The 25361-nt window shown below is 42.2% G+C and overlaps 1 protein-coding gene across 4 annotated transcripts; it reads left to right on the top strand.

The window, feature by feature from the left end:
• The first annotated feature begins 5227 nt into the window (after nucleotides 1–5227).
• On the top strand, nucleotides 5228–25361 carry CNEP1R1 (CTD nuclear envelope phosphatase 1 regulatory subunit 1). 4 transcript variants are annotated; one of them, XR_004682897.1, is made up of 7 exons: nucleotides 5228–5351; nucleotides 6444–6515; nucleotides 9715–9788; nucleotides 13528–13667; nucleotides 14091–14200; nucleotides 14327–14381; nucleotides 24924–25361. XR_004682897.1 is itself a non-coding variant. In XM_035025258.1 (6 exons), the coding sequence occupies exons 1-6, from the start codon at nucleotides 5327–5329 to the stop codon at nucleotides 24945–24947; spliced, it is 360 nt and encodes a 119-aa protein (XP_034881149.1). In that variant the 5' UTR covers nucleotides 5228–5326; the 3' UTR covers nucleotides 24948–25361. The 4 variants fall into 4 exon arrangements, 3 of the variants coding, with proteins under 3 accessions (XP_034881149.1, XP_034881147.1, XP_034881148.1); XM_035025258.1 differs by lacking the exon at nucleotides 13528–13667; XM_035025256.1 differs by lacking the exons at nucleotides 13528–13667; nucleotides 24924–25361 and adding an exon at nucleotides 20848–22206.

Raw genomic sequence — 25361 nt, 5'->3', positions numbered from 1 at the left:
TTTCAAGTTGGGAGGGGATTAGGGATAGCGTAAGTCTCTAAGGAATTTTGGAAGCAAGATTTCCAGGACCTTGAAGGGGCTAGCTATTGTTGGGAAAGGGTCATTTATTCCTAAGAAAACCTTCGTCATGAGACCCTTCAGATGTATATTGGTGGGCCATATGCTTGGGGGATGACTGCCAACATATATCTTGGGGTGGGGGTTGGTAGAGATAAAGGAAGTTTCCAAAAGAATTTGTTAAATATGTTAAAATAGACTTACAAGATCCTGGGCAGGGGTGGGGTGCGTGGGGGGGGAGTGTCAGGCTAAGATTGCCTTTTGCCCTTAGCAAGGTATTAGGATCGAGGCAGCTGAGCTCCTGGAGGAATGTCATTCTGCCTGTTGTAGGGACTTGTCAGTAGGCTGTGAGTGATAAGGGAATTTAATAGTTTTTCTTCTGCCTTGGTTTCCCACATCAGTTATTATACTTTTTAAAAAATTTTTTTGAGTTTTATTTATTTAAGTAATCTCTGCACCTGACATGGTGCTCAAATTCATGACTCCGAGATCAAGTCACATGCTCTTCTGACTGAGCCAGCCAGACCCCTTTTTATTTTTGGAATCTTGGTAAAATACACATAAAATTCTCATCTTAACCATTTGAAAGTATACAGTTCAGTGGTATTAAGAACATTCACACTGTTGTGCAATGACCAACTCTATCCATCTCCAGATACTTTCTGCCTCTATAAACTGGACTACTCTAGGTACCTCGTTTATGTGGAAACATACAGTATTTGTCTTTTTGTGATTGGCTTATTTCAGTTAGTGTAAGGTCATCAAGTTTCATCCATCTTATAGCACAAGTCAGAATTTCCTTCCTTTTTAAGGCTGAATAATATTCCAAGTATATATACACATGACATTTTGCTCACTCTTTCATTTGTCAATGGACACCTGGGTTGTTTCTACCTTTTGGCTATTGTGAATCATTTTTTTTTTTAAGATTTTATTTATTTGTTTGAGAGAGAGAGAGCAAGGGAGGAGCAGAAGGAGAGAGACAAGCAGACTCCCTACTGAATGCAGAACCCGACATGGGGCTCAGTCCCACAACCCTGCGGTCATGACCTGAGCCAAAATCAAGAGCCACCTAGGTGCCTCAATTGTGGATCATTTTTTGAGGAATTGTCATATTGTTTTCCATATTGTTTTCCACTGCACCATTTTCTATTCCCACCAACAAGGGTTCCAATTTCTCCACATCCTCAGTGACAGTTATCTGTTTAAATAGTAGCAGGGGCTGGAGGTGGAATGGAGCAGGGTTGAGGATAGGGTACAAATGTCCAGTTATAAGATGAATGAGTCCTGGGGATCTGATGTACAGCATGGCAATTATAAGTAATAATACTGTATTGGGGGCTCCTGACTGACTCAGTTAGTGGAGCGTGGGACTCTTTTTTTTTTTTTTTAAGATTTTATTTATTTATTTGAGAGAGAGAGAGAATGAGAGACAGAGAGCATGAGAGGGAGGAGGGTCAGAGGGAGAAGCAGACTCCCTGCCGAGCAGGGAGCCCGATGCGGGACTCGATCCTGGGACTCCAGGATCATGACCTGAGCTGAAGGCAGTCGCTTAACCAACTGAGCCACCCAGGCGCCCCGGAGCGTGGGACTCTTAATTTCAGGGTCTGAGTTTGAGCCCTACGCTGGGTTATTACTTTAAAAAAATAATAACAATAATAATACTGTATTGTATACTAGAAATTTCTGAGAGAATAAATCTTTTTTTTTTAGAGAGAGAGAGAAAGTGGATAGCAGGGGGTTGGGGAGGGAAGGGCAGAGGGAGACGGTGAGAAAGAGAACTTTTTTTTTTTTTAAGATTTTATTTATTTATTTGACTAAGAGAAAGAGAGCACAAGCAGGGGGAGCGGCAGGCAGAGGGAGAAGCAGGCTCCCCGCTGAGTAGGGAGCCCGATGCGGGACTCGATCCCAGGACCCTGGGATCATGTCCTGAGCCGAAGGCAGATGCCCAACTGACTGAGCCACCCAGGTGCCCCAATTTTTTAAAAATAAATAAAAATGTATGAGGGGGCTCCTGGATGGTTCAGTCGCTTAAGCGTCTGCCTTCAGCTTGAGTCATAATCTCAGGGTCCTGGATTGAGCCCCACGTTGGGCTCCCTGCTCAGCAGAGGAGTCTGCTTCTCCCTCTGACCCTCCTCCCTCTCATGCTCTCTGTCTCTCATTCTCTCTCTAGCAAATAAATAAAATCTTAAAAAAAAAATTAAAAAAAAATAAATAAATAAAAATAAATAAAACCTTAAAAAATAAAAGTGTATGAAGAGGCATATAACTTGTCAGAATCATTTTAGAAGGTATAGCCATGGAAAAGTTATGAAGATTATTACTGCAGTTACTTTCAGGAGCCATGGGAAGGTTCTGAACACAAGAATAATGTGATGTTTCAGTATTTCACAAACCACTGCTTGGGATGAGGGTAGAAGCAGGGGAACAGCTGAGATCATTGAAGTAAACCCAGGTTCTATGATGGTCTGGACCAGAGTGGATGTAGTTAGTAGAAGTAGTGGTTTTAGTTTAAATATAAGTTGAGGGGGCGCCTGGGTGGCTCAGTTGGTTAAGCGACTGCCTTTGGCTCAGGTCATGGTCCTGGAGTCCCGGGATCGAGTCCCGCATCGGGCTCCCTGCTCGGCAGGGAGCCTGCTTCTCCCTCTGACCCTCCCCCCTCTCATGTGCTCTCTCTCTCTCATTCTCTCTGTCTCAAATAAATAAATAAAATCTTTACAAAAAAAATATTGTAAATATAAGTTGAGGGCAGAGCCAACAAGGTTTGCTAAGTGATCTGATGTACCTTGCAGAAGGAGAGAGAGAGAAAGGTCAATAACTCCTCCAGCTACAGGGTTGGAGTTGATCTATTTATTTGCTCATCTATCAACTCATCTCTGAAACGGGTTTGATAGACACTCTTGGACTCAGAGCTGTGGTATAGGGTTTAAAGGAGCTATAACACTCCTGAACTATAAAAGGTGTCATGCCAGACCCCCTAGGAAAATATAACAAACTTTAGCTATTGTCCTGAACTTCCCTCTTCAAAATGGATCTTCATCTCATCCCTGATGTTTTCAGGAGCTGGTGTTTTATCTTGTTTTTACACGGAACTCTACTCTTAACAGAGGGCAAGAGTTAGTTGTAGATATCTTTGCATTCCCAGTTTATGTCCCAGTGCCTGAACATGTATTACTTAAGTACTTGTTGACTATCTTCTTGCCAAATCTCATTGATACAATGTTTTTACAAATCTATTATCCTTTGGTCTCCCCAATACCTTGGGTTCCAAATTTCTTAACCTGACTATGAGGCCCATTTTCTTCCTCTCCTCCTTTACTGCCACTTAACCCCCATAATCCATGCACGTAGATGCTGGTGACAAGCTAAGAATGTATACCCTTTCAAAGACACGCTCAATATTTATTTGAGCACAGTTGAAAATGAAAGAGGAGAGGGAGCACCCATGAGATAGTCATTGGTCTTCCTTCTGTTGTCCCAGGCTCTTGCTAGAAACTTGCATACCCCATCAGGCAAACAGAAGACCTGCAGTTAGCAGGTCTCTTTGGCTTTTTTTTTTTTTTTTAAGATTATTTATTTAAGTAATCTCTACACTCAGTGTGGGGGCTCAAACTCACAACCCGAGATCAAGAGTCACATGCTCCACCTACTGAGCCAGCCAGGTGCCCCAACAGGTCTCTTTTGAAGGCAAGTTAACAAAGCTCCCATTTATCACAATACGTTGTACTTGTCCTATTCATCAGTCTGCCTCACTCCTCATCTCCCCAGGATCTTGCCCAGGAGAGCCTATAACAGATATTCAATAACCATTCTCTAACAGTGCTGGGTGCCAAAGGGAGAGGTGATGAACAAGACTTGGAGATGGAGAAATGGAGCATTGAGCAAGAAGTGAAAATTGATAGTTTGACTTAGGGCTTAAATTTATTTACCCCTCCTTTAGCTCACTGTATGGCATTACCCTGTTAGTTCCTTCATACAACTATCTTTATCTGAAAGCAATTACTTATTTGCATTTTTTTTAAGTAAACCGTACCCCTATCACATAACGCCACACTCAAACTCAGGACCCCAAGATCAAGAGTTGCATTACTTATTTGTATGTTTATTGCCTGCTATAATAGGACAGGGATCTCCTCTATCTTGCTCATAACTGTATCCTGATAAAATACAGTGCCTAGAACATCGTGCAATAAGTAGTTCTTGAATGAATGAATGACCACAAGGAAATAAACAAGAAGCATTTTGACTAAATATAAAGGTAGTCAGTACCTTACAGATTTTTTTTTAAGTTCTAGGTACTGGGGCTCATACTTTGCTTGCCTTTTTTTTTTTTTTTTTTTAATAGTGTCTCTCCTCCCGGGTGCTAGGCACATGCCAAGCTTTATACTTATTGTCTCATTTAATTGCCCAAACCACTCTTGGGAGTAAGCACTCTTTTTTTTTAAGATTTTATTTATTTATTTGAGAGAGAGAATGAGATAGAGAGAGAGAGCATAAGAGGGGGCAGGGTCAGAGGGAGAAGCAGACTCCCCGCCGAGCAGGGAGCCCAATGCGGGACTAGATCCCGGGACTCCAGGATCGTGACCTGAGCCGAAGGCAGTCGCCTGACCAACTGAGCCACCCAGGCGCCCTTTGTTTGCCTTCTTTATGATTTATGAAAGTTGGTAACTTGGGGAAAATTGGGTAACGTGAGAAAAAAGTAACCAAGGGAGAAACGGGTTAAGGAGTTTGGTTATCAAAGAAAGAGGTAATCTAACCTAAATCAATGGTTTGGGCTCTAATTAGTTCTGTACTCCGTTGAATCCTAGAGGGGCGAGCTAGCTCCTTCCTTTCTGTACTCCTCGTCAGCGATCAGAACACTGCCCGGAAGATAAAGGGCGCTCAAATATTTGAGGAATGAAAGAACCAGACAGGAAACGAAGAATATACTTCTGAGCGAGCTGGCTCGGAGAGGCTGCAGTTCCTCCCCGGGGCAGGAGGCGGCGCCAGAGTTACACCAGCCCGGCCGCCGGCAGTTCTTGGTCCCTCCGGCAGACCGTCCAACGCTAGGCCCCGCGGCCGGTGCAGTAGCTAACCAATAGAAGGCCGTCTTAGTTGTGGGGTCCGGCAGAGATGCCCAATGAACGTAGCGGGTGTAGGCAAGGGGCGGTGCGACGGGGAGGGGCGGAGGGAAGCCGTTAGAGGTGGGAGTTGGCGTTGCGGGCCGGGCGGGGGCCGCGGGGCTGCGATGCGGACGGCACCGCGGCGGTGACCGGAGCTGCCGCCCGACATGAACTCGCTGGAGCAGGCGGAAGGTAGAGTGGGTCTCCTGGGTCGCCCGGGCAGTCCCGGGCTCCTCCCGGAAGCCGGCGAGGCTCTGGAGGGGCTGGAGTCGCGGAGACCCCGCCCCGGGGAGAGGAGGCCGCGAAGGATGGACTGAAGGGGCCGGGACCTCGGGGGCCGCGGGGGCCGCGGGGGCCGGGCCGAGGGGCGGCCGGACTCTGGTTCCGGCGCGCGCGGCCTCCGCGGGCGCTGGGGGACGTTGCGTCAGCTCTCCCATCCCCCCAGCTCCGAGCGGGAGCCCCTCGCCTGGGCTACTTTGTCTTTTATTCATTGGCAAGCATTTTGCGCTTTGTGTATGCTAATTCACTTTATTTTATTTCGATAACCCCGGGAGTTGTATCCTCATGCCTGTTGTGGTTTCTGGTTAACTGCCACAGTAAGGGAGGGCCTCTTGATCTCCTTTTAAAGTTCCGAAGACGCAACTGTGGAATGATAGCCCACCGTGCTCACTCAGGCGCACCTTGGACGCCCCTTTTAGAAGGCCTCCGAGCTTGAGCTCCGGTAGTGCCCCGAAGATCACCTGTAACCCATTCTGTGGGAGGGGGGAAAGGGGAGTGTCCACACCCACCCGTTAGCCGAATCAGAAATCCGGTAGGACCAGACGGAAAGCGTAGCCATTAATTAAACATAAGGGCTAGAAATCGGAATCGGGTCACTGCGGTCAAACAGACCTCGAAGACTTTGATGTTAGGGAATACGTCGTCTAATAGAAAGTTCTTGGTTCCAACAGAATTAAAACTCGACCTGATTTTGATCCTTTTATTTGCAACCCCCAAAATTCTAGCTTTTGGCGCCGGCTGAGGCTGCTGCTGATTTTCCACATACCATTTTGCGAAGCTTCTAAAAGTGAACCAGCCAGTTTCCTTATATGTGAAATTGGAATTAAAGAAACCTAATGTTTTTGTCAAGTGCTTAAAGCTGTCATAGTAAAGGAAGTAAACAGTGCAGTGATACATGTAAGTTGGTGTGTAAGACCTGAAGCAGTTAGAGTATCTAAAATTTCATCTTAATGGATGCAAACTAGTAAGAGTGGCTAATTGGAAAATTGAAATCTTTTTGCCTAGATCTCAAGGCTTTTGAGAGGAGACTTACAGAATATATTCATTGTTTGCAACCTGCCACTGGACGTTGGAGAAGTAAGTTCTTGAATGTTTCTTTAAGGGAAAATAAACGGATAATTGGTACTTTTATCCCTGCCTGGCAATGATTTGCTTTTGTGTAAAATCTTTTACTAACAAACACTTTACTAAACCGTAAGATTTCCTTTTGTTTTGACAATTTTTAAATTTATTTAACTTTGTAAACAGTGCATCCTAAAGAAAAAAACTTTTCCAAGACTTTATTTTTAAGTGATCTCTGCACCCTGTGGGGCCCGAACTCACAACCCTGAGATCAAGAGTTGCAGGCTCTACCGACTGAGCCAACCAGGCACCCCAACCAAAGAAATCCTAAAGAAAAGGAACTGGTCATGCTAAAAGAACAGTATTTCATGTGGTTGATTTTCATTTTTCCATTAAAATACATGCACTTCTTTTTTTTTTTTTTTTTAAGATTTTATTTATTTATTTGAGAGAGAGAATGAGATAGAGCATGAGACGGGGGAGGGTCAGAGGGAGAAGCAGACTCCCTGCCGAGCAGGGAGCCCAATGCGGGACTCGATCCCGGGACTCCAGGATCATGACCTGAGCCGAAGGCAGTCGCTTAACCGACTGAGCCACCCAGGCGCCCAAGAGAAAGGAATTTTATTTTATTTTATTTTATTTTTAAAGATTTTATTTATTTATTTGAGAGAGAGAATGAGAGAGAGAGAGAGAGAGAGAGAGAGAGCACATGAGAGGGGGGAGGATCAGAGGGAGAAGCAGGCTCCCTGCTCGGCGGGACTCGATCCAGGGACTCCAGGATCATGACCTGAGCCGAAGGCAGTCGCTCAACCAAGTGAGCCACCCAGGCGCCCCATGCACTTCTTTTTATTAAGTACTACAATATTGATAAACGACACACATAATAATTTCAGGAGGTTCTTTAGCAGTTTTACAATTTGCCTATAAACTATCGAAATAAAGTTCTGTTGAGGGAAATCATATTTAACATATACTTGCAAAAGTTATGAAATTACCCTTGGTCGATTTTAGCAGAGCATGATTGTGTTGCTTTGCAGCCTATTGTAATAAATTCGCATTATAACTGTTCAAAATGTCATGAATACTACAAAGTATGATTTGAAAGAAGGGTGGTTATTGCCCTGTGGAAATACTTAGGAAATGCAAATAAATGCACATGTGATGTCCTCAGCAAACAAAATGCTTTGCTAACTTATGCTGGGACCAGTCTTAGTTTCTTGGATGTGTATTACTAAAATTTAATTCCTGCCAAGAGGGAAGTACAACAGCACATGTTGAAAACATGTTTTATTTCAAAGTGTAATTCAGTTTGTGGGACCAGAGAGCACTATTGAAGTTAGGAGTCTTTTTCTGTGTCAAGATTTTTCATGATATTTTTATTAGATCTGTCTGCAAAGTTTTATTTGTATGCTGCGAGAGTTCTGGTTGGTCAGAATTTACAAGTAATGATATTTTCAGATTCTTTGGTTTAAGGGAGGAATTACCCCTAAAAACTTATTTCACTGCTACTTGAAAATCTTTTAAAATGTGTATGATGCTGTGGTATCTTATAGTGAATGTACTTTTTCTGTGATTCATGGTCTCAGTGCTTACATATAAATGACATCAGTTTGTTTAATGTACCAGTCAAAAGTTTGTGTATGAGGTCCCTGCCAGTGGGTTTGATTTTGCTTTTGCTTCATTTTCCAAAGGAAAAATCCACGTAGGATGACTGTTTCTTATTGGAAATACAGCATTATAAGGAATTGAGTTTAGTCTATTCTGAGCTGAGAACGTCATTTTGAAATTTTGATTCTATACTTAAATAACTAAAACGAAATTGTTTTCCTGTGATTTGCCTATTCTAAAAGTATATCGCAAGGAATTCTAGATAAAGTTTTACGTTTCTATTGCTCTGTGAATCTTGATTTTTATATTTTAAAACTGTATGTATCCTAACTGAAGGACAGTACCTTGATATCCAGAATATTAACTAGGTCTTGGTGCCCCTTTATTATTTTCTAGTAGTACTATTTATTCCTTTTTTAATTTTTTTTTCTTTAAGAGTTTACTTATTTTTTTAAAACATTTTCTTAAAGATTTTATTTATTTGTCAGAGAGCGAGAGAGCACAAGCAGGGGAAGCTGCAGGCAGAGGGAGAAGCAGGCTCCCCATTGAACAAAGAGCCTGATGTGGGACTCGATCCCAGAACCCTGGGATCATGACCTGAGCCGAAGGCAGCCGCTTAACCAACCTAGCCACCCAGGCGTCCCTAAGATTTTATTTTATTTTTTAAATTCTTCTTTTTTTTTTTTTTTAAGATTTTATTTATTTATTTGACAGAGAGAGAGAGACGGAGAGCAGGAACACAGGCAGGGGAGTGGGAGAGGGAGAAGCATGCTTCCCGCCGAGCAGGGAGCCCGCCAAGGGGCTCAATCCCAGGACCCTGGGATCACAATCTGAGCCGAAGGCAGATGCGCAACGAGTGAGCCATCCAGATGCCCCAGTGTCCCTAAGGTTTTAAAGTAATCTCTAAACCCAACGTGGGGCTTGAACCTACAGCCCTGAGAGCAAGAGTCACACGCTCCACCAACGAAGCCAGCCAGGCGCTCTGTGTCATTCATTCTTAAGTTTTATTTAGGATCTATTTAGAATTCCTAAAATAATTCTAGCTTAATGGGGAGAAAAACTTCTCTGAGTTCTACCCTCTGTAATTCCTACCCTGATCTTCCTTTAAGTCTCTGAAGAAAACTTGGTACTGATTGGTGTGTTCCACGTTCTTGACACCAGCCGTTGTTTAATTCAACAGCAGGCAGTTGTCTGCAAGGCAAAATCCTCCAGTCAGGATTTCTCAGTGCATTCATAAAAGAGTCATTGTTTGGTTTGTTTATGGTAGAAAATGAGAGGTGTTTTTTTGTTTTTTAATTTGAATTTATAAGATCTGCAAAATCAGCACAGAGCACATTGAAAGTTCCTGCTGCTCTTAATTTCATTTATCTTCGTAAGTTCTCACTAAAGTACTGATGGGGACAGTATCATCCTTACTTACTAAGGTTCATAGTATTTAAGAGAATTCCTCAAGTCGTACAGCAGGTTTCCTAATTCCTCAGTCAAATGCATTTTCTATTTAATAAAGTGCTGCATCCTTTGGCTGTCATTGATTGGGAACTGGTGGTATTAGTATAAATTTATTAACAGTTAATTCCTTACTAATTTCGTGTTTATCTTTCATCAGTGCTGCTTATAGTGGTATCTGTCTGTACAGCTACTGGTGCCTGGAACTGGTTAATAGATCCCGAGACACAAAAGGTAGAAGTTTTTATTTAAAATCTTTACTGGATTAAATGAGATAATGTAGCAGTGCTTTGTTCATTGTAAAGTATTAAATGCTACCTATTATTTCTAGTAGTGATACTGATCATTATATTAAATATATGCCTTACATTAATTTGCTTAAGAAAAATTTTGATTGTCTGTTGTAGATTAAGTATCTTACAGGGAAAAGGCCTAAGAAATAACCCCCTTACACTACTTTTCATTCATTTCTGAACTTCTTATATATCTTTTTACATTTCATATTCACAGTTTGTACATATTTCAGTGTAAAAATTGTCATCTCCGTTGTTCATTTAATATCTTCTGTGCCAGCTTTTAAAAATTATAAAATACCATTTTCTTTCTTTTTTTTTTTTAGATTTTATTTATTTATTTGAGTGAGAGAGAGGACCCAAGAGGGGGTAGGGTCAGAGGGAGCAGACTCCCCGCTGAGCAGGGATCCCGGCGTGGGACTCGATCCCGGCGTGGGACTCGATCCCAGGACTCTGTGATCATGACCTGAGCCGAAGGCAGTCGCTTAACCCACTGAGCCACCCAGGCACCCAAAATAACATTTTCTTCTATGACTTATCTTGGTAGTACTTTCGTCATCCCACAAAGCATTTGAAATGATTTTGCAGGAAATATGATAAAACAGCAAAATTTTAATGTAATAAAATGTCAAGGGGGGGGGGGGGGGGAGAAAAGGTTAGACTAGAGGGTCAAAAACAGGAAGGAAACCGGGTCACAGACAAGGCCATGTGGGCCACCACACTTGCCAGAAATGAGTTATAAATTAGTCTGTGTTACCTAATCAATAAAGTCACAGCTAGTTCCATTGTTTTTCCTCTCTGTGAAAAGAACACATGTATGAGTTCCATAAGCTAGCAGAGATTTTGTTATTCGCATTTATCTTTAAAAAAAATTTCCTGGGCGCCTGGGTGGCTCAGTTGGTTAAGCGACTGCCTTCAGCTCAGGTCATGATCCTGGAGTCCCGGGATCGAGTCCCGCATCGGGCTCCCTGCTCGGCGGGGAGTCTGCTTCTCCCTCTGACCCTCCCCCCTCTCATGTGCTTTCTCTCATTCTCTCTCTCTCAAATAAATTTAAAAAATCTTAAAAAAAAAAAAAAATTTCCTGCCTGAAATTTAATATAGGAAACACTGAGAGAGCTCCCACTGGGCACTGTACAAGAACATCCCTGTACCAGATGCAATAAAAGATTTCATAATGTTATTTCTCGAAGCATCCTTTGATCAAATCTGATAACATGTTTCTCAAAATTCTGCTGCTTTCTACTAACTTGTGCCTTAATTTCAAACTAAGGTTTTTTTATTAGAGAAGCAGTAGTCTCCCAATTTTTCAGTGAAGTTTTTTTGCCTCAGTGCAGCTTTATTTAGGTAATAATGATGTTGTAATTTTCTCAAATCTCAAACCCACATCCCTTTTTCAACTGTTAATTAGGTAGACTACTTCCAGTCGCTTTATTTATAATCTGTTAGGTTATACAGAAGAAAAACCTAATAGCAAAGCTTTTGTCAGCAGTCCAAATGGCAATTCAGGTAGCCAGGATTTATTTAGCATGTAGTCTCCCTGACTTTATCCATTGGGGTGGAGATATAAAAGAATAGGAGGTAAGGGACGTTGGTGATGGAATTTTACGTTAACAGAGGGGTTTTTATGGCAGATAGGAAACTCTCTTGTGTGTTCATTTATAAAAGTCAGATCTTAAGGCTGTGCTTGGTGCTCATCTTCAGGGGAAGAGTGAAGAGACTGGCAAGAAGATTGGAAAAGCCTATCTTGGGAAATGAATCTGACTTCTAATTGGGAAAAATATAAGCTGATTTTAGCTAGTTGAGATCTTAATAAAACACAGAATTAAATGTAATTTGAAATAGGCCCAAAACTCTGTAGTTAATGTAATTTTCTAAATTAGGTGAGAATATAACTATTAGCCTAAGGGTTAACTCTTTATTTCAGTATTTAATAACCTCAAAGCTGATAGGGGTTTTAAACAGCAATTGTCTGTAGCAGAAGTTGCAGACTCAAAAGCCAGTGCATGACTATCTGGAAGAACCCAAGGAGAGAAGGAATAGAGCAAGCTGGAAAGTACATGAATGCCTGAACGGTATTTAGATGCAGTTGATTATTGCCATGGAGGAAAGAAGGCTGATGTTGACTGGTCTAATTAAAATTAACGCATAAGACATTATATGTGGTTACATTGTGCAGGCCGCATGAAATCTAGCTGGCCTGTGGGAATTAAACTGTCCTTGAAGGTTTTTTTTTTTTTTTTAAGATTTTATTTATTTATTTGAGAGAGAGGATGAGAGGAGAGAGAGAGCACATGAGAGGGGGGAGGGTCAGAGGGAGAAGCAGACTCCCTGCCGAGCAGGGAGCCCTATGCGGGACTCGATCCAGGGACTCCAGGATCATGACCTGAGCCGAAGGCAGTCGCTTAACCAACTGAGCCACCCAGGCACCCTGTCCTGGAAGGTTTTAAGAAGACATTCCTCTGGAATATTAACCTTTTTTCAGAATTTCATCCTTCTGGGAGCTTTTTCTCTCCTGATGTTTTCAGCCTCTCGTTTCTTCATTTGACAAACTTATTTAACAACAGCATGCTAGGCCAGCTACCTGGTGCTTTTTGCAAATTTAGTTCTCTGTCTTGAAATATGTATGCATCTCTTGGTATAAGAGTGGAGTATAGATGCCTTTGGATTAATTCTGTTTCTCCCATTTAGTTCCTAGTCCGTTTGATTTCTTTTTCCAGACTCTAAACACATCTTTCCTTCTTTAAACTACAGTGCTATTCCCCACTAGTCTGGCTTCAGTGCCCACTCTTGTTCCAGTCTTGGATCCTGGACTCTTGTCTCTACATACTCACATTGTCTTGTTTCCTGCTATCATCTGATTATGCCCAGATCTGAAATTAGCTCTTTGTTTCTCTTAAACGCTCATTTTTTTAAAGATTTATGTCTTTATTTGAGAGAGAGAAAGTGAGCCTGCAAGCGGGGGGTGGGGCGGAAGGAGAGAGAGAATCTCAAGCAGATTCCCAGCTGAGTGCGACATGAGGCTCGATCTCACAACCCTGAGAATATGACCTGAGCTGAAACTAAGAGCTGGATGTTCAGCTGACTGAGCCACCCAGGCACCCCCCCTTTTTAAAGTTTTATCTAAGTGATCTTTACACCCCATGTGGGGCTCAAACTCATAACCCCAGGATCAAGTGCCCCTAAACTCCCCTTCCTTATAGGTAGGTACTAATCATCTTTCCCTCTTGAGTGTCGTCTGGCCATTTAAATCTCAGTAGCTTTGGGGTGCCTGGGTGGCTATTGGTTAGGCGTCTGTCTTCGGCTTAGGTGAGCCCAGGGTCCTGGGATCGAGCCCGACGCTGAGCTCTCTGCTCAGCGGAGCCTGCTTCTCCCTCTCCCTGCTGCTCCCCCTGCTGTACTCTCTCTCTCTGTCAAATAAATAAAATATTTTGAAAAAATAATCTCAGTAGCTTCAGAACCAAACTTACTTTTTGCGTCCACAGAGAGGGGAGGATGATACTGGAACTGAATCTTACGAGGCCACGTAGGAGAGGAGGGAAGGAATACCTTGTGTGTGTGTGGGTACAGCAGGGGATGGTTAGACTGGGACCAGGCAATGAATGGCAGAGTCTACCCGACTCTTACAAGGAAGGTTTTTAATAACTAGATCACTTTTGACCTGTGTTTTCATTGACTCTCAGATCAGAGACCTTATCTTCATTCATTCAACAGTACTGATTGAGCACCTATGTTTGCCAAGCACTATTTCAGATATTGGGAGAACAGAGATGCACAAGACAGTGTCTCTACTCTTGTGGAATTTACAGTCTTCTGCTTTTATGTACGTGTTTATGTATGTATGTATGTAATCTTTACACCGAACATGGAGCTCGAACTCATAACACTGAGATCAAGAGACATGCTCTACCAACTGAGCCAGTCAGGTGCCCCCAATCTTGTGCTTTTTAAATTCTTTTTTACCAGGAAGTGTTCAGTAGGATGGTTTTTGATTATAAGAATGAATTTTTAATGGTTCAAGTCTTTGAAATGAATGGAAGGAATATTGCTATATTATCTTGCTACATTAAGGATTTGGAACATATATTTTTATTTTTATGGAACAGCAAAACAGAAGTAGGATTATTTTAAATTCTTCAAATCCTCATATTTCAGATGACATATATTTATGCATAAGTGGGGAGGTAAGAATTAGTATTGTTCTGAGATTTTGTACGTTTTTATATTTCAAACTCTTCTTTTCCAGGTGTCCTTCTTCACATCATTATGGAATCACCCGTTTTTCACCATTAGCTGTATCACTCTAATAGGCTTGTTCTTTGCTGGAATACACAAGAGGGTCGTTGCACCATCAATGTATCCTTTACCAGAATTGACTTTTATTCTTTGAATGAAATTAAAGCACCTTCTTGATCATCTAGGTGTTGTTTTAAAAGCTTATTCTTCATATGATAAATTTTCCTTTGACCACATTTTTTTCAGTATAGCTGCTCGATGTCGAACTGTATTAGCAGAATACAATATGTCTTGTGATGATGTGAGTATCTTTTACATTAGAAAATTATAGACGTGCATGAAAGGACTGACATGTTTCGGCTTAAATAAAGCAGACATTAATAAATTGTCTGCATGGGGCACCTGGGTGGCTCAGTCGGTTAAACATCTGTCTTCCGCTCAGGTCATGATCCTGGAGTCCCCGGATCCAGCCCCACATCAGGCTCCCTGCTCAGCAGGGAGTCTGCTTCTCCCCCGGCCCTTCACCCTGCTTGTGCTCGCTCTCTCAGATAAAATCTTTAAAAAAAATTGCATGGCTTAATAGTGGGAAATGTTCCTTATAGTATTGATCCTAAGAGCCATATTTACATCTCAGAAATTGAGATGCATCTAATAATCTGTAGTATCGTACAGTTCAACTGGTAGAGTTGAGAGTATAATATACATATATATATATATATATATTTTTAAGCACGTAAGCTCTGTGCCAAGTATGGTGCTTGAACTCATGACCCTGAGATCAAGAGTCACATGCTCTACCACTGAGCCAGCCAGGTGACCCCGGTTTAATCTTTCTTAATGACATAAAATCATGATATGTCTTATGATTAAAGCCGTCTTAAATTCAATATACAGTGGTTCTTATTGGCCAAAAATGGCTTATTGGGTGTTAAATTTGTAAACTGTTATTTATCTCATGGTATTCGGTATGTAGGATTTTTTTAAAGATTTTATTTATTTATTTTTGAGCGAGAGGGAACACAAGTGGGGGGGGGAGGGCCGGAGGGAGAAGCAGACTCTCCGCTGAGCAGGGGGCCTGGTGCGGGACTTGATCCCAGGTACCCCGGATAATGACCTGAGCTAAAGGCAGGCACTTAACTGACTGAGCCACCAGGTGCCATTTATGTAGGATTTTAAATTAGATCTCAAATTAATTGACAGACTATGCACAATAAACCAACTGTGTTTTGTTTTTTTTTTAAAGATTTTATTTATTTATTTGAGAGAGTGAGAATGAGAGAGAGAGAGAGAGCATATGAGAGGGGGGAGGGTCAGAGGGAGAAGCAGACTCCCTGCCGAGCAGGGAGCCTGATGCGGGACTCGATCCCGGGACTCCAGGATCATGACCTGAGCCGAAGGCAGTCGCTTAACCAACTGAGCCACCCAGGCGCCCCCCAACTGTGTTTTTAAAAGTTAATCCTGTATTGATATATTAAGAGTATCTCACAGGTTTGTTTCGCTTATGTTACTTACAAAGGTATTTTTACCTTCAAGTTAAAAAACTATCAAATAATACTTAACCCAGTATAGAAATTAGAATAAAGAGAAAAAAAAAAAGATACTAAGCCAGGAAGGCCACTGGATCAATGAAGAGAATAAAGACTAAACACTTTGATTTTTTTTAAAATTAGCGGATAAGGATAGTATTTCAAGTCAAAAGGGAAGAAATGGGCTAATAGTGTTGAGGCAATTGGCTTTTCATTTGGAAAAAGGTGAATTTAGTTCTCTGCTTTGCATCAATTAAAAAGACTAGATTCCACATAAAGTCTTAAATATATTTAAAAAGACATTCCATAATTAAAATATTAGAAGAAAATACATATGAATGTTTCTTGGTTTTTTAAGATTTATGTATTAGAATAATAAATAAATAATAAAACACGCATATACATGAGTTGGGGGAAGGGTAGAGGAAGAGAGAAATCCAAGCAGAGTCCCTGCTCAGTGTGGAGCCCAACATGGGGTTCGAGATCATGACCTGAGCTAAAACCAAGAGTTGGGATGTGTAACCCACTGTGCCACCCAGGTGCCCTAGAGAGATGAATATGTTTATGATCTTGGCTAGAAAAACTTCTTTTTAAGACCCAAAACAAAACGCCATAATGGAAGAGGTTGGATACCTTTAATTGTACCAACATTTGAAAATTTTGTACAGCAAAAGGCAAAAAATGAGCGGTGATTAGAAGAAAGTATTTGTGGGGCGCCTGGCTGGCTCATTTGGAAGAGCATAGGACTGTTGATCTCACGGTTGTGAGTTTGAACCCCATGTTGGGTGTAGAGGTTACTGAAAAATATAAATTTAAAAAGAAGAAGAAAGTGTAAGATATCTAATAGAGGATAGAATACAAAATATTTAAAGACCTGTTAAAAAATCAGAAAAAAGGGGGATGCCTGGGTGGCTCAGTTTGTTAAGCATCATCTGCCTTCGGCTCAGGTCATGATGCTAGCATCCTGGGATCAAGCCCCGCATAGGGCTCCCTGCTCACCGGGGAGTCTGCTTTTCCCTCTCCCTCTGCCTGCCTGTCTGCCTACTTGTGATCTCTCGCCCTGTGTCAAATAAATAAATAAAATATTTTTTAAAAAATCAATAAAAAAATAGTACATTTGAAATGTGGGAAAAGTTAAGTCATATCACCGAAGTGGGAATATAAATAGCCTCATTTGTAATTGCGGAAATGCACAGTAAACCTGAGTTTTTTTTTCTTTTTTTTCTTTTTTTTTTTTAATTAAGATTTTATTTGAGAGAGAGTGAGAATAAGCATGAGTGGGCGGTCCGGTGCGGGGGAATAAGAGGGAGAGGGAGAAGCAGACTTCCCACTGAACAGGGAGCCCGTCATAGGGCTGGATCCCATGACCCTGAGATCATGACCTGAGCCCAAGGCAGATGCTTAACTAACTGACCCACCCAGGCGCCCCTAAACTGAGTTTTCATTTGTCTTCCCTACCTTCACATTGGCAGAAGTTAAAAGTCCAGTACTGTGGTGAAGCAGATGAACCCATGCACTGCTTGTTGAGAATATACACTGGGATAGTCATGGTGGAGGGCAGTTTCCATCATTCTTATAAAATGTAAAATTGGCATGTCTCATGACCTAACCATTCTACTTCTCTCCATCTACCCTCAGTGGGGACCATCACATGCACGCAAGGGAGGCAGGTATGAGGTCGTTCATTGCAACATCCTTTGCAGTAGGGAAAAAATGGAAACCAGTTTTATGTTTCCCAAAACAAGGGGAATGGTATTTATTTATTTATTTATTTATTTTAAAGATTTTATTTATTTATTTGACAGAGAGAGACATAGTGAGAGAGGGAACACAAGCAGGGGGAGTGGGAGAGGGAGACGCAGGCTCCCCTCAGAGCAGGGAGCCCGATGCGGGACTCGATCCCAGGACCCTGGGATCATGACCTGAGCCGAAGGCAGTCGCTTAACCAACTGAGCCACCCAGGCGCCCAGGGGAATGGTATTTAAAAGAGGCTGTGGTATAGCCACATCATAGGAAACCATAGGTAAATCTGTAAATACGGGCATGCAAGGATCTCCAAGACATGTTCGGTGCAAGAAGTAAATTACCAAACGATACACTCAGTTTGCTATCTTTTTTTTTTTAAGTTTTTTTCCCCCTGGTACCATTTTCTTTTTAATTCTAGTATAGTTAATATACAATGTTATATTAGTTTCAGGTGTACCATGTAGTGATTCAGCACTTCCATACATCACCCTGTGCTCATCATGACAAGTGCACCCCTTAATCCCCATCACCTGTTTGCCTCATCCCCCCATCCCCTCACCCATCTCCCCTCCTGTAACCATCAGTTCTCTGCAGTTGAGAGTCTGTTTCTTGATTTGTCTTTTTTTCTTTGCTCGTTTTTGTTTTTTCTTAAATTGCACATATGAGTGAAATTATACAGTATTTGTCTTTCTCTGTTTCACTTAGCATTACGTTCTCAAGCTTCATCTATGTAGTTGTGGAGATAGCAAGATTTCATTTTTTTTTATGGCTAAATATTCCAGCGTGTGTGTGTGTGTCACATTTTCTTTATCCATAAAAAAGTTTTTAAGATTTTATTTGTTTATTTGACAGAGGGAGACTCAGTGAGAGAGGGAACACAAGCAGAGGGAGTGGGAGAAGGAGAAGCGGGCCTCCCGCCGAGCAGGGAGCCCAACGCGGGGCTCGATCCCGGGACTCCGGGATCATGACCTGAGCCGAAGGCAGACGCTTAGTGACTAAGCCACCCAGACGCCCCAAAAAAGTTTTAATTATGAAAATTTCCAGACCAAAAAAATGAAGAGTATAATGAACTGTGTACCCATTGGTTAGTGTCAACAATAACGAGCTCATGGCCATTCTAATTTCATGTGTACCCCTGCCCACCTTCCTCCATCAGATTATTTTGAAACAAATCCCAAGTGGTATGTTTTACCTTCAGATATTTTAGCACATTAGAAACACCAGATTTGTTTTTAAGATTTATATATTTATTTTAGGGAGAGAGTGGGGAGGAGGAGCAGAGAGAGAGGAGAATCTCAAGCAGACTCCCCGCTGAGCACAGAGCTTGACACAGGGCTGATCTCATGACCCCAAGGTCATGACCTGAGCTGAAACTAAGATTTGGATGCTCAACTGACTGAGTCAGGCAGCTCAGAAACATCAGATTTTTATTTTTTATATATGTGAATGTAAACACATAGGACACAATTTGGAAGAATTCACGCTAAAACTGGGTTCTGTAAGAGGGCTAGAATTCCAGATAGATGGAAGGAAAGATTTTAGCTTACCTATATTTGAAAAATTTTTAAATTGTTTGCTTGTTTTTAAATAATCCTATACCCAACATGGGGCTTAAAGTCACAATCCCAGGATCAAGAGTCATGCTTCACTGACTGAGCCAGCCAGGTGCCCCTGTATTTGATTTTTTAATAATGAGATTACATTAATGTCTTATTCATGTAATTTAAAAGTATAAAATAGATTTAAACAATGGGTAAAACAAATACTGGTCTATTCACACAGTGGAATACTGTATATTTTTTATCGTAATAACAATATAAAATGGTACAAACTACTGGAACATAGTAACATGGATGAATCTCAGAAACACATTGAGTGAAAGAAGTAGATGCAGAAGAACACATAGTCTATGATTCCATTTGTTTAAAGGCCAGAGACAGGCAAAATTTATGGGAAGAGGTTATGTCTATGTAAGGAGTGGGGCTGCCATTGACCAGAAAGGGGAGTGGAGGAACTTTCTGGGTGGGGGTGATGTTCTGTAGCCTGATCTGTCTGGGTGGTGGCTATGTGGTGCACGCGTGTGAGTGTGTGTGTGTGTGTGTGAAGATTTTTAGTTAGCACACGAGCAGGGGGAGGGGCAAAGGGAGAGAGAATCTTAAGCAGACTCTGCACGGAGCCTGATGTGGGGCTCGATCTCGTGACCCTGAGATCATGACCTGAACCAAAATCAAGAGTTGGACACTTGAGGGATGCCTGGGTGGCTCAGTCGGTTAAGCGTCTGCCTTTGGCTCAGGTCATGATCCCAGGACCCTGGGATCGAGTCCTGCATTGGGCTCCTTGCTCATCAGGGAGCCTGCTTCTCCCTCTGCCTGCCGCTCCCCCTGTTTGTGTGTTCACTCTGACAAATAAATAAATAAAATCTTTATTTTTAAAATTTTTTTTAAGATTTTATTTATTTGACAGAGAGACACAGCGAGAGAGGGAACACGAGCAGGGGGAGTGGGAGAGGGGAAGCAGGCTTCCCGCCGAGCAGGGAGCCCGATGTGGGGCTCGATCCCAGGACCCTGGGATCATGACCTGAGCCAAAGGCAGACACTTAACTGACTGAGCCACCCAGGTGCCCCTAGAGCTTAATTTATTTGTTTATTCATTTTCTTAAAAGATTTTATTTGTCAGGGCACAAGTAGAGGGAGTAACAGGCAGAGGGAGAAGCAGGCTCCCTGCTATGCAAGGAGCCCGATGTGGGGCTCGATCCCAGGGTCCTGGGATCATGACCTGAGCTGAAGGCAGACGCTTAACTGACTGAGCCACCCAGGCATCCCTAGAGCTTACTTTGAAAAAACAAAATAGTTGGCCTTACAAGAGTTGTATCCACTTAACACTAAACATCAGCATGCTCAATCATTGGTTTACATTTTCACCTGGAAATAAAAATTTAATGTTGGTAAAGGAAAAATGTTTTTGCTCAAATACATTTATTTATGTTTTATAAACTTCCTTTGACAAGGAGCATGAATTTATACATGTTGGGATTTTATTCATAGGATTGATTGGCAGATTTTTAGGTAGCCAGTGGACAGGGAGTTCATCAAATAGATTGTTTTAAAGTAATGAAGATTTTAGGGGCGCCTGGGTGGCTCAGTTGGTTAAGCATCTGCCTTCGGCTCAGGTCATGATCCCAGGGGCCTGGGATCAAGCCCCACATCAGGCTCCTTGCTCAGCGGGGAGGCTGCTTCTCCCTCTGCCTGTCGCTCCCCCTGCTCACTCCCTCTCTCTAATACATAAATAAAATCTTTGAAAAAAAGTAACGAAGATTTTAGGAAGAAAGCTCCACACAAAACTTTGAAAACATAACTATTAATTGCTTAACCTTTACTTCATATAGAGGGGTGTTCTGGTACCCTTCAGATGCACGTCAAGGTTTATGGATAGGTGGTGATGTTTTTAATGGAACTGTGTATTGAAAAAACTTTTTTTTCCCCCCCATTTTTACAGACAGGAAAACTCATTTTGAAACCTAGGCCTCATGTTCAGTGACAATCTGCACTCATTGTTATGGGACCTAAAACAGCCTTTCTTCAAATAAGTGATACAGCAAAAAGCCATAAAGGATTCCTTTTACAGTCGGATATGTGAAGGTCATAGCAACAGCTGACAAGAAGTGTGCAATATTTACCCAGATGGTCTCAATGATGGTGACTGGCCTCGCCCGTGCTGGTACCTTGATTATCTGTGTTACATACAGTATTACTGTCACTTTAGTACTTCAGACCCTGCAGAGACTTTTGCAGATGAAGTATATCTGTACGTTACTAAGTTAAACTTAGAAACAGAACCTCATCCAGTTTTTATAATGTATTTTTGCAAACTACTGTAAATAGCAAATCAATGCCAATGTCAAAGAGGGAAGCGTCCTGCGGACTTTGTTCTCCTGCACAGTATCATGGGGCATGCTTGCCGTCCCCACGGCTCTTTGAACCCGGCTGTCTCACATAGCTGTGCCTGTCATTCTTCCACCCCTCTGTTTTAATCATAATGCAAGAAAAACGTCGGATTGAGTGTGAACTGAGGAAGACTCATCTCCATTATGTTGTGAGAAATCAGTAGATGTTCTGAGAAACCATTCTTGTTAAACCAGATAGTGAACTTCAGCCACTCTCGTGGTAACCATTTCCAGTTTGTTCTTTTCCTTCAATGCTAAATATACTTTATATTTTTTTAATAATTTTAAGAACACTCCAAAAGCTTCTGAATATCCACGTTTAGGTATAAATTATGTACCGTCTGGGAATTTGATAGTCCTCGTTTGAGACCATTGCATCGTAGCCGTGGTGGGCGTGCCGTTAGACTGGTGTTGCTCGGGTGCAATCGGCCGCGCCATCACGGGCTGGCTTGGGAGCGGCGCCCCCAACTAGAGTCCACAGTTCTCACTGTTCCGAGAGTGCTGATGACATACTGTGTATGCATTTTAGCCGCCTGTACTATAATTGCCCTTAATCTTAAACTATTGGGATTGCTGTAAATATTTTAAAGAACTGGAGGTGCCTTTTACCTGTTTATTAGAAGATTTTGAAAAGGTTTAAATTATTTCACGAGCAGTCTTTTAAATTCCACTTAACAGAAAGCTGAAAATTCACTCACAGGACAAAAACTTTTTAACAAGGCTACCATTTAACTTAACTGTGTTCATCTTGGCTTTCACCTGTGTAAGATTTTATTCTCGAAACTGCAGCAATAAGACCCTCTGCTCCTACAGAGTCATCAGAGGGTATTCTATATATTCGGCACTGTTTGATTTTCTGTAAATTTTGTAGGTAAATATGTGCATAAAAATAAATACTTTATATATAATTAGTGATCGGGCTTTTTTCCTTGATTCATGTTAAACACATACCACGTGTCAGATACACGCTAGTTCCAAAAGATATCTCACTTTAACTCTGTCTATAAGAGCAAGTTTCAAGTAGCAGTTATAGACCTCCAGTTTATTAAGCTGTGATTACCTTTAATATGTCTTACTCATCATTGTGTAATGACATTTGGCTCCTAATCAGGAAATGCAGGTTTCCTCCATTGTGCTTTACAAATTTGGATTGACTGTTTGCTCTAAGAATGTAAAGCAGAAGAAGGATTTTATAGGTCCTTAATCCTTTTTGGAATAATCAAGTACTTTGAATATTTAACGAAAGCCTTGAATCTTTTCCCCTAGAAAAATAGACCTGTGTGTGTACATATACTTGGCATGCTTTCAAGGATTTCTTCCTTTTTTTCTTAAGATTTTATTTATTCAGGGAACCTGGGTGGCTCAGTCGTTAAGCGTCTGCCTCCGGCTCAGGTCATGGTCCCAGGGTCCTGGGATGGAGCCCTGCATCAGGCTTCCTGCTCAGTGGGAAGCCTGCTTCTCCCTCTCCCATTCCCTCTGCTTGTGTTCCCACTCTCTCGCTGTCTGTCTCTCTCTGCCAAATAAATAAAAATCTTTGAAAAAAAAAAAGGTTTTATTCATTTTGAGAGAGAGAGCACAAGCCGGGGGTGGGGAGAACAGAGGGAGAGGGAGAAGCAGACCCCCCACCAAGTAGGGAGCCTGATGGGAGACTCAATCCCAGGACCCTGAGATTATGAGTTGAGCCGAAGGCAGATGCTTAACCAACTGAGCCCTCCGGGCGCCCTGCTTTCAAGGATTTCTTGATGTTAGACTGCTTGGAATCTCACTCCAAGAAAGAAACTTTTGTTCCAAAGATTTTTCATCCCTTTACTTCTAGCAGAACATTTTCCAAAAAAGTCCGGTCTAGTTGAAATGGACAAAGTATCACCCTCTCATGCCCCCTTCTGCACTATCTGGAAATTACTGGTTGAGTCCAGCCCCATATTACAGGTGGGAAAGACAGTCTCAGATTTTCAGAGTGCCTTTATTATGGCTCTCCACAACTTATTAAAGACAGAGCTAGCACCAGGATCCAAGTCTCTTGACTCAGATTGAAACGATGTTTGTGTGTGTGTGTTGAACTTAATTCAGGAGCCATTAGAATGTGATGATTAAGAATGTAGATTCTTGGGGCGCTTGGGTGGCTCAGTCGGTTAAGTGTCAGTCTTTGGTTCAGGTCATGATCTCAGGGTCCTGGGATCAAGTTCCGCATCGGGCTCCCTGCTCAGCGGGGAGTCTGCTGCTCCTCCGTCTGACCCTCCCTCCCCACTCGAGCCCTCTCTCAAATTAATAAAATCTTTTTTTTTTAAGATTTTATTTATTTATTTGACAGAGACACAGCGAGAGAGGGAACACAAGCAGGGGGGTGGGAGAGGGAGAAGCAGGCTTCCCGCTGAACAGGGAGCTCGATGCGGGGCTCGATCCCAGGACGCTGGCATCATGACCTGAGCCGAAGGCAGACGCCCAACGACTGAGCCACCCAGGCGCCCCTAATAAATAAAATCTTTTTTTTTTTTTAAAGATTTTATTCATTTGACAGCGAGAGCAGGAACACAAGCAGGGGGAGTGGGAGAAGCAGGCTTCCTGCTGAGCAGGGAGCCCGATATGGGACTCGATCCCAGGACCCTGGGATCATGACCCGAGCCGAAGGCAGACGCCCAACGACTGAGCCACCCAGGCGCCCTAATAAATAAAATCTTAAAAAAAGACTGTTATTCCAGAATTTCTGGATTTGAATCTCAGATGTACTACTTGCTTGTTTTGTGACTTCAGGCAAATTATGTAACCTTAGTTTCCTCATTTATAAAATGGACATAATGCCAACCACCCAGGTTTATGTCAAGTACGCTACAGAGTCCGTACTCTGTAAATCTAGTTTAAATCCTAAAAGAAAACAACTCATTGTTGGAACTTCACCCAGTGTCAACATCTCAGTTGAGATAACCATGCGGAAATTCTGCTTATCTTTTGAATCAAGCAAACTCTTGAATAGTGAACTAAATACAAAGAGAAAGGATTTTTGGCCCCTAATGATTAAGAAACCTAAAACGGTTCTAGGTGTTTCCCATTTAAGCAGCCTCACTGAAAACATCAAGGCTTGTGACTCTCCAATTGTGCTGTTTTTTGAGGAGCCCTTTTCTCCTTTAGAACTGGACTCTTGATTGATGTTTTCTTTAAGTTGTGGTTTTTTTTTTTTTAAGGTTTTATTTATTTGAGAGAGAGAGTGAGTGAGCGAGAACACAAGCAGAGGGAGAGGGAGAAGCAGACTCCCCTCCTGAGCAGGGAGCCCGATGCGGAACTTGATCCCAGGACCCTGAGATCATGACCTGAGCCGAAGGCAGATGCTTAACCGACTGAGCCACCCAGGTGCCCCTAAGTTGTTTTTTTGTTTTGTTTTTTTAAGTAATCTCTATACTCCACATGGGGCTTGAACTAAAGCCCCCAAGATCAAGAGTCATGTGTTCTGGGGCGCCTGGGTGGCTCAGTCAAGTGTCTGCTTTTTGGCTTGGGTCATGATCTCGGGGTCCTGGGGTCAAGCCCCACACCGGGCTCCCTGCTCAGTGGGGAGTCTCCTTCTCCCTCTGCCCTTCCCCCCCCCGCAATGCATACCTGCACTCTCAAACATTAAAAAATAGTCATGTGTTTCCAGCTGAGCCAGCCGGGCGCCCCTTGATTGACATTTTATGGAGACTGGGCTAAGAATTGTTCTAGCTGAAGATGCTCTGCCCTCATTATCAGCAGCTCCCCTGTCATTTCCTCCTGCCAAGACCATAGAAACTCAAGTTTTATTCTTCCTTCAGACTACACTTTCTATATGCTTTTGCACTGAGTAAGTAGAATTTCTTTTACCCTCTAAAAATTGGGAGCGCATCTTGTCTGCATCATGAAACACATTTTAAAAACATGTTTTTAATGTATGATTAATTGCTATGCAAGTCTGATTGTGTGAGAGACAAAAATGAGAGTAAAAGGATGTCTTACTGGCAAGTATCATCTTTGCAGACTGCTTTTTATGTGCGTGGCAAGTGCTTTGCTGGGTATGAAGGTATGAAAAATGTGTGAGGTAGACTCTTTGCCCTCTCAGAAC

This window comes from Mirounga leonina, unplaced genomic scaffold (genome assembly GCF_011800145.1).
Source record: "Mirounga leonina isolate KUSES-001 unplaced genomic scaffold, KU_Mleo_1.0 Mir_180, whole genome shotgun sequence".
NCBI classification, from domain to species: Eukaryota; Metazoa; Chordata; class Mammalia; order Carnivora; family Phocidae; genus Mirounga; species Mirounga leonina.
The sequence above is the reverse complement of the archived record's forward strand: the minus strand, read 5'-3'. Positions and strand labels throughout refer to the sequence as shown.

What these genes read in the sequence shown, in the direction of transcription:
- CNEP1R1 (XM_035025256.1), top strand. Translation starts at nt 5,327, where the DNA reads ATGAACTCGCTGGAGCAGGCGGAAG. An exon ending in TGCCACTGGACGTTGGAGAA is followed by an intron (nt 6,516 to 9,714) that starts GTAAGTTCTTGA and finishes ATCTTTCATCAG; the next exon opens with TGCTGCTTATAGTGGTATCT. An exon ending in AGGGTCGTTGCACCATCAAT is followed by an intron (nt 14,201 to 14,326) that starts GTATCCTTTACC and finishes CATTTTTTTCAG; the next exon opens with TATAGCTGCTCGATGTCGAA.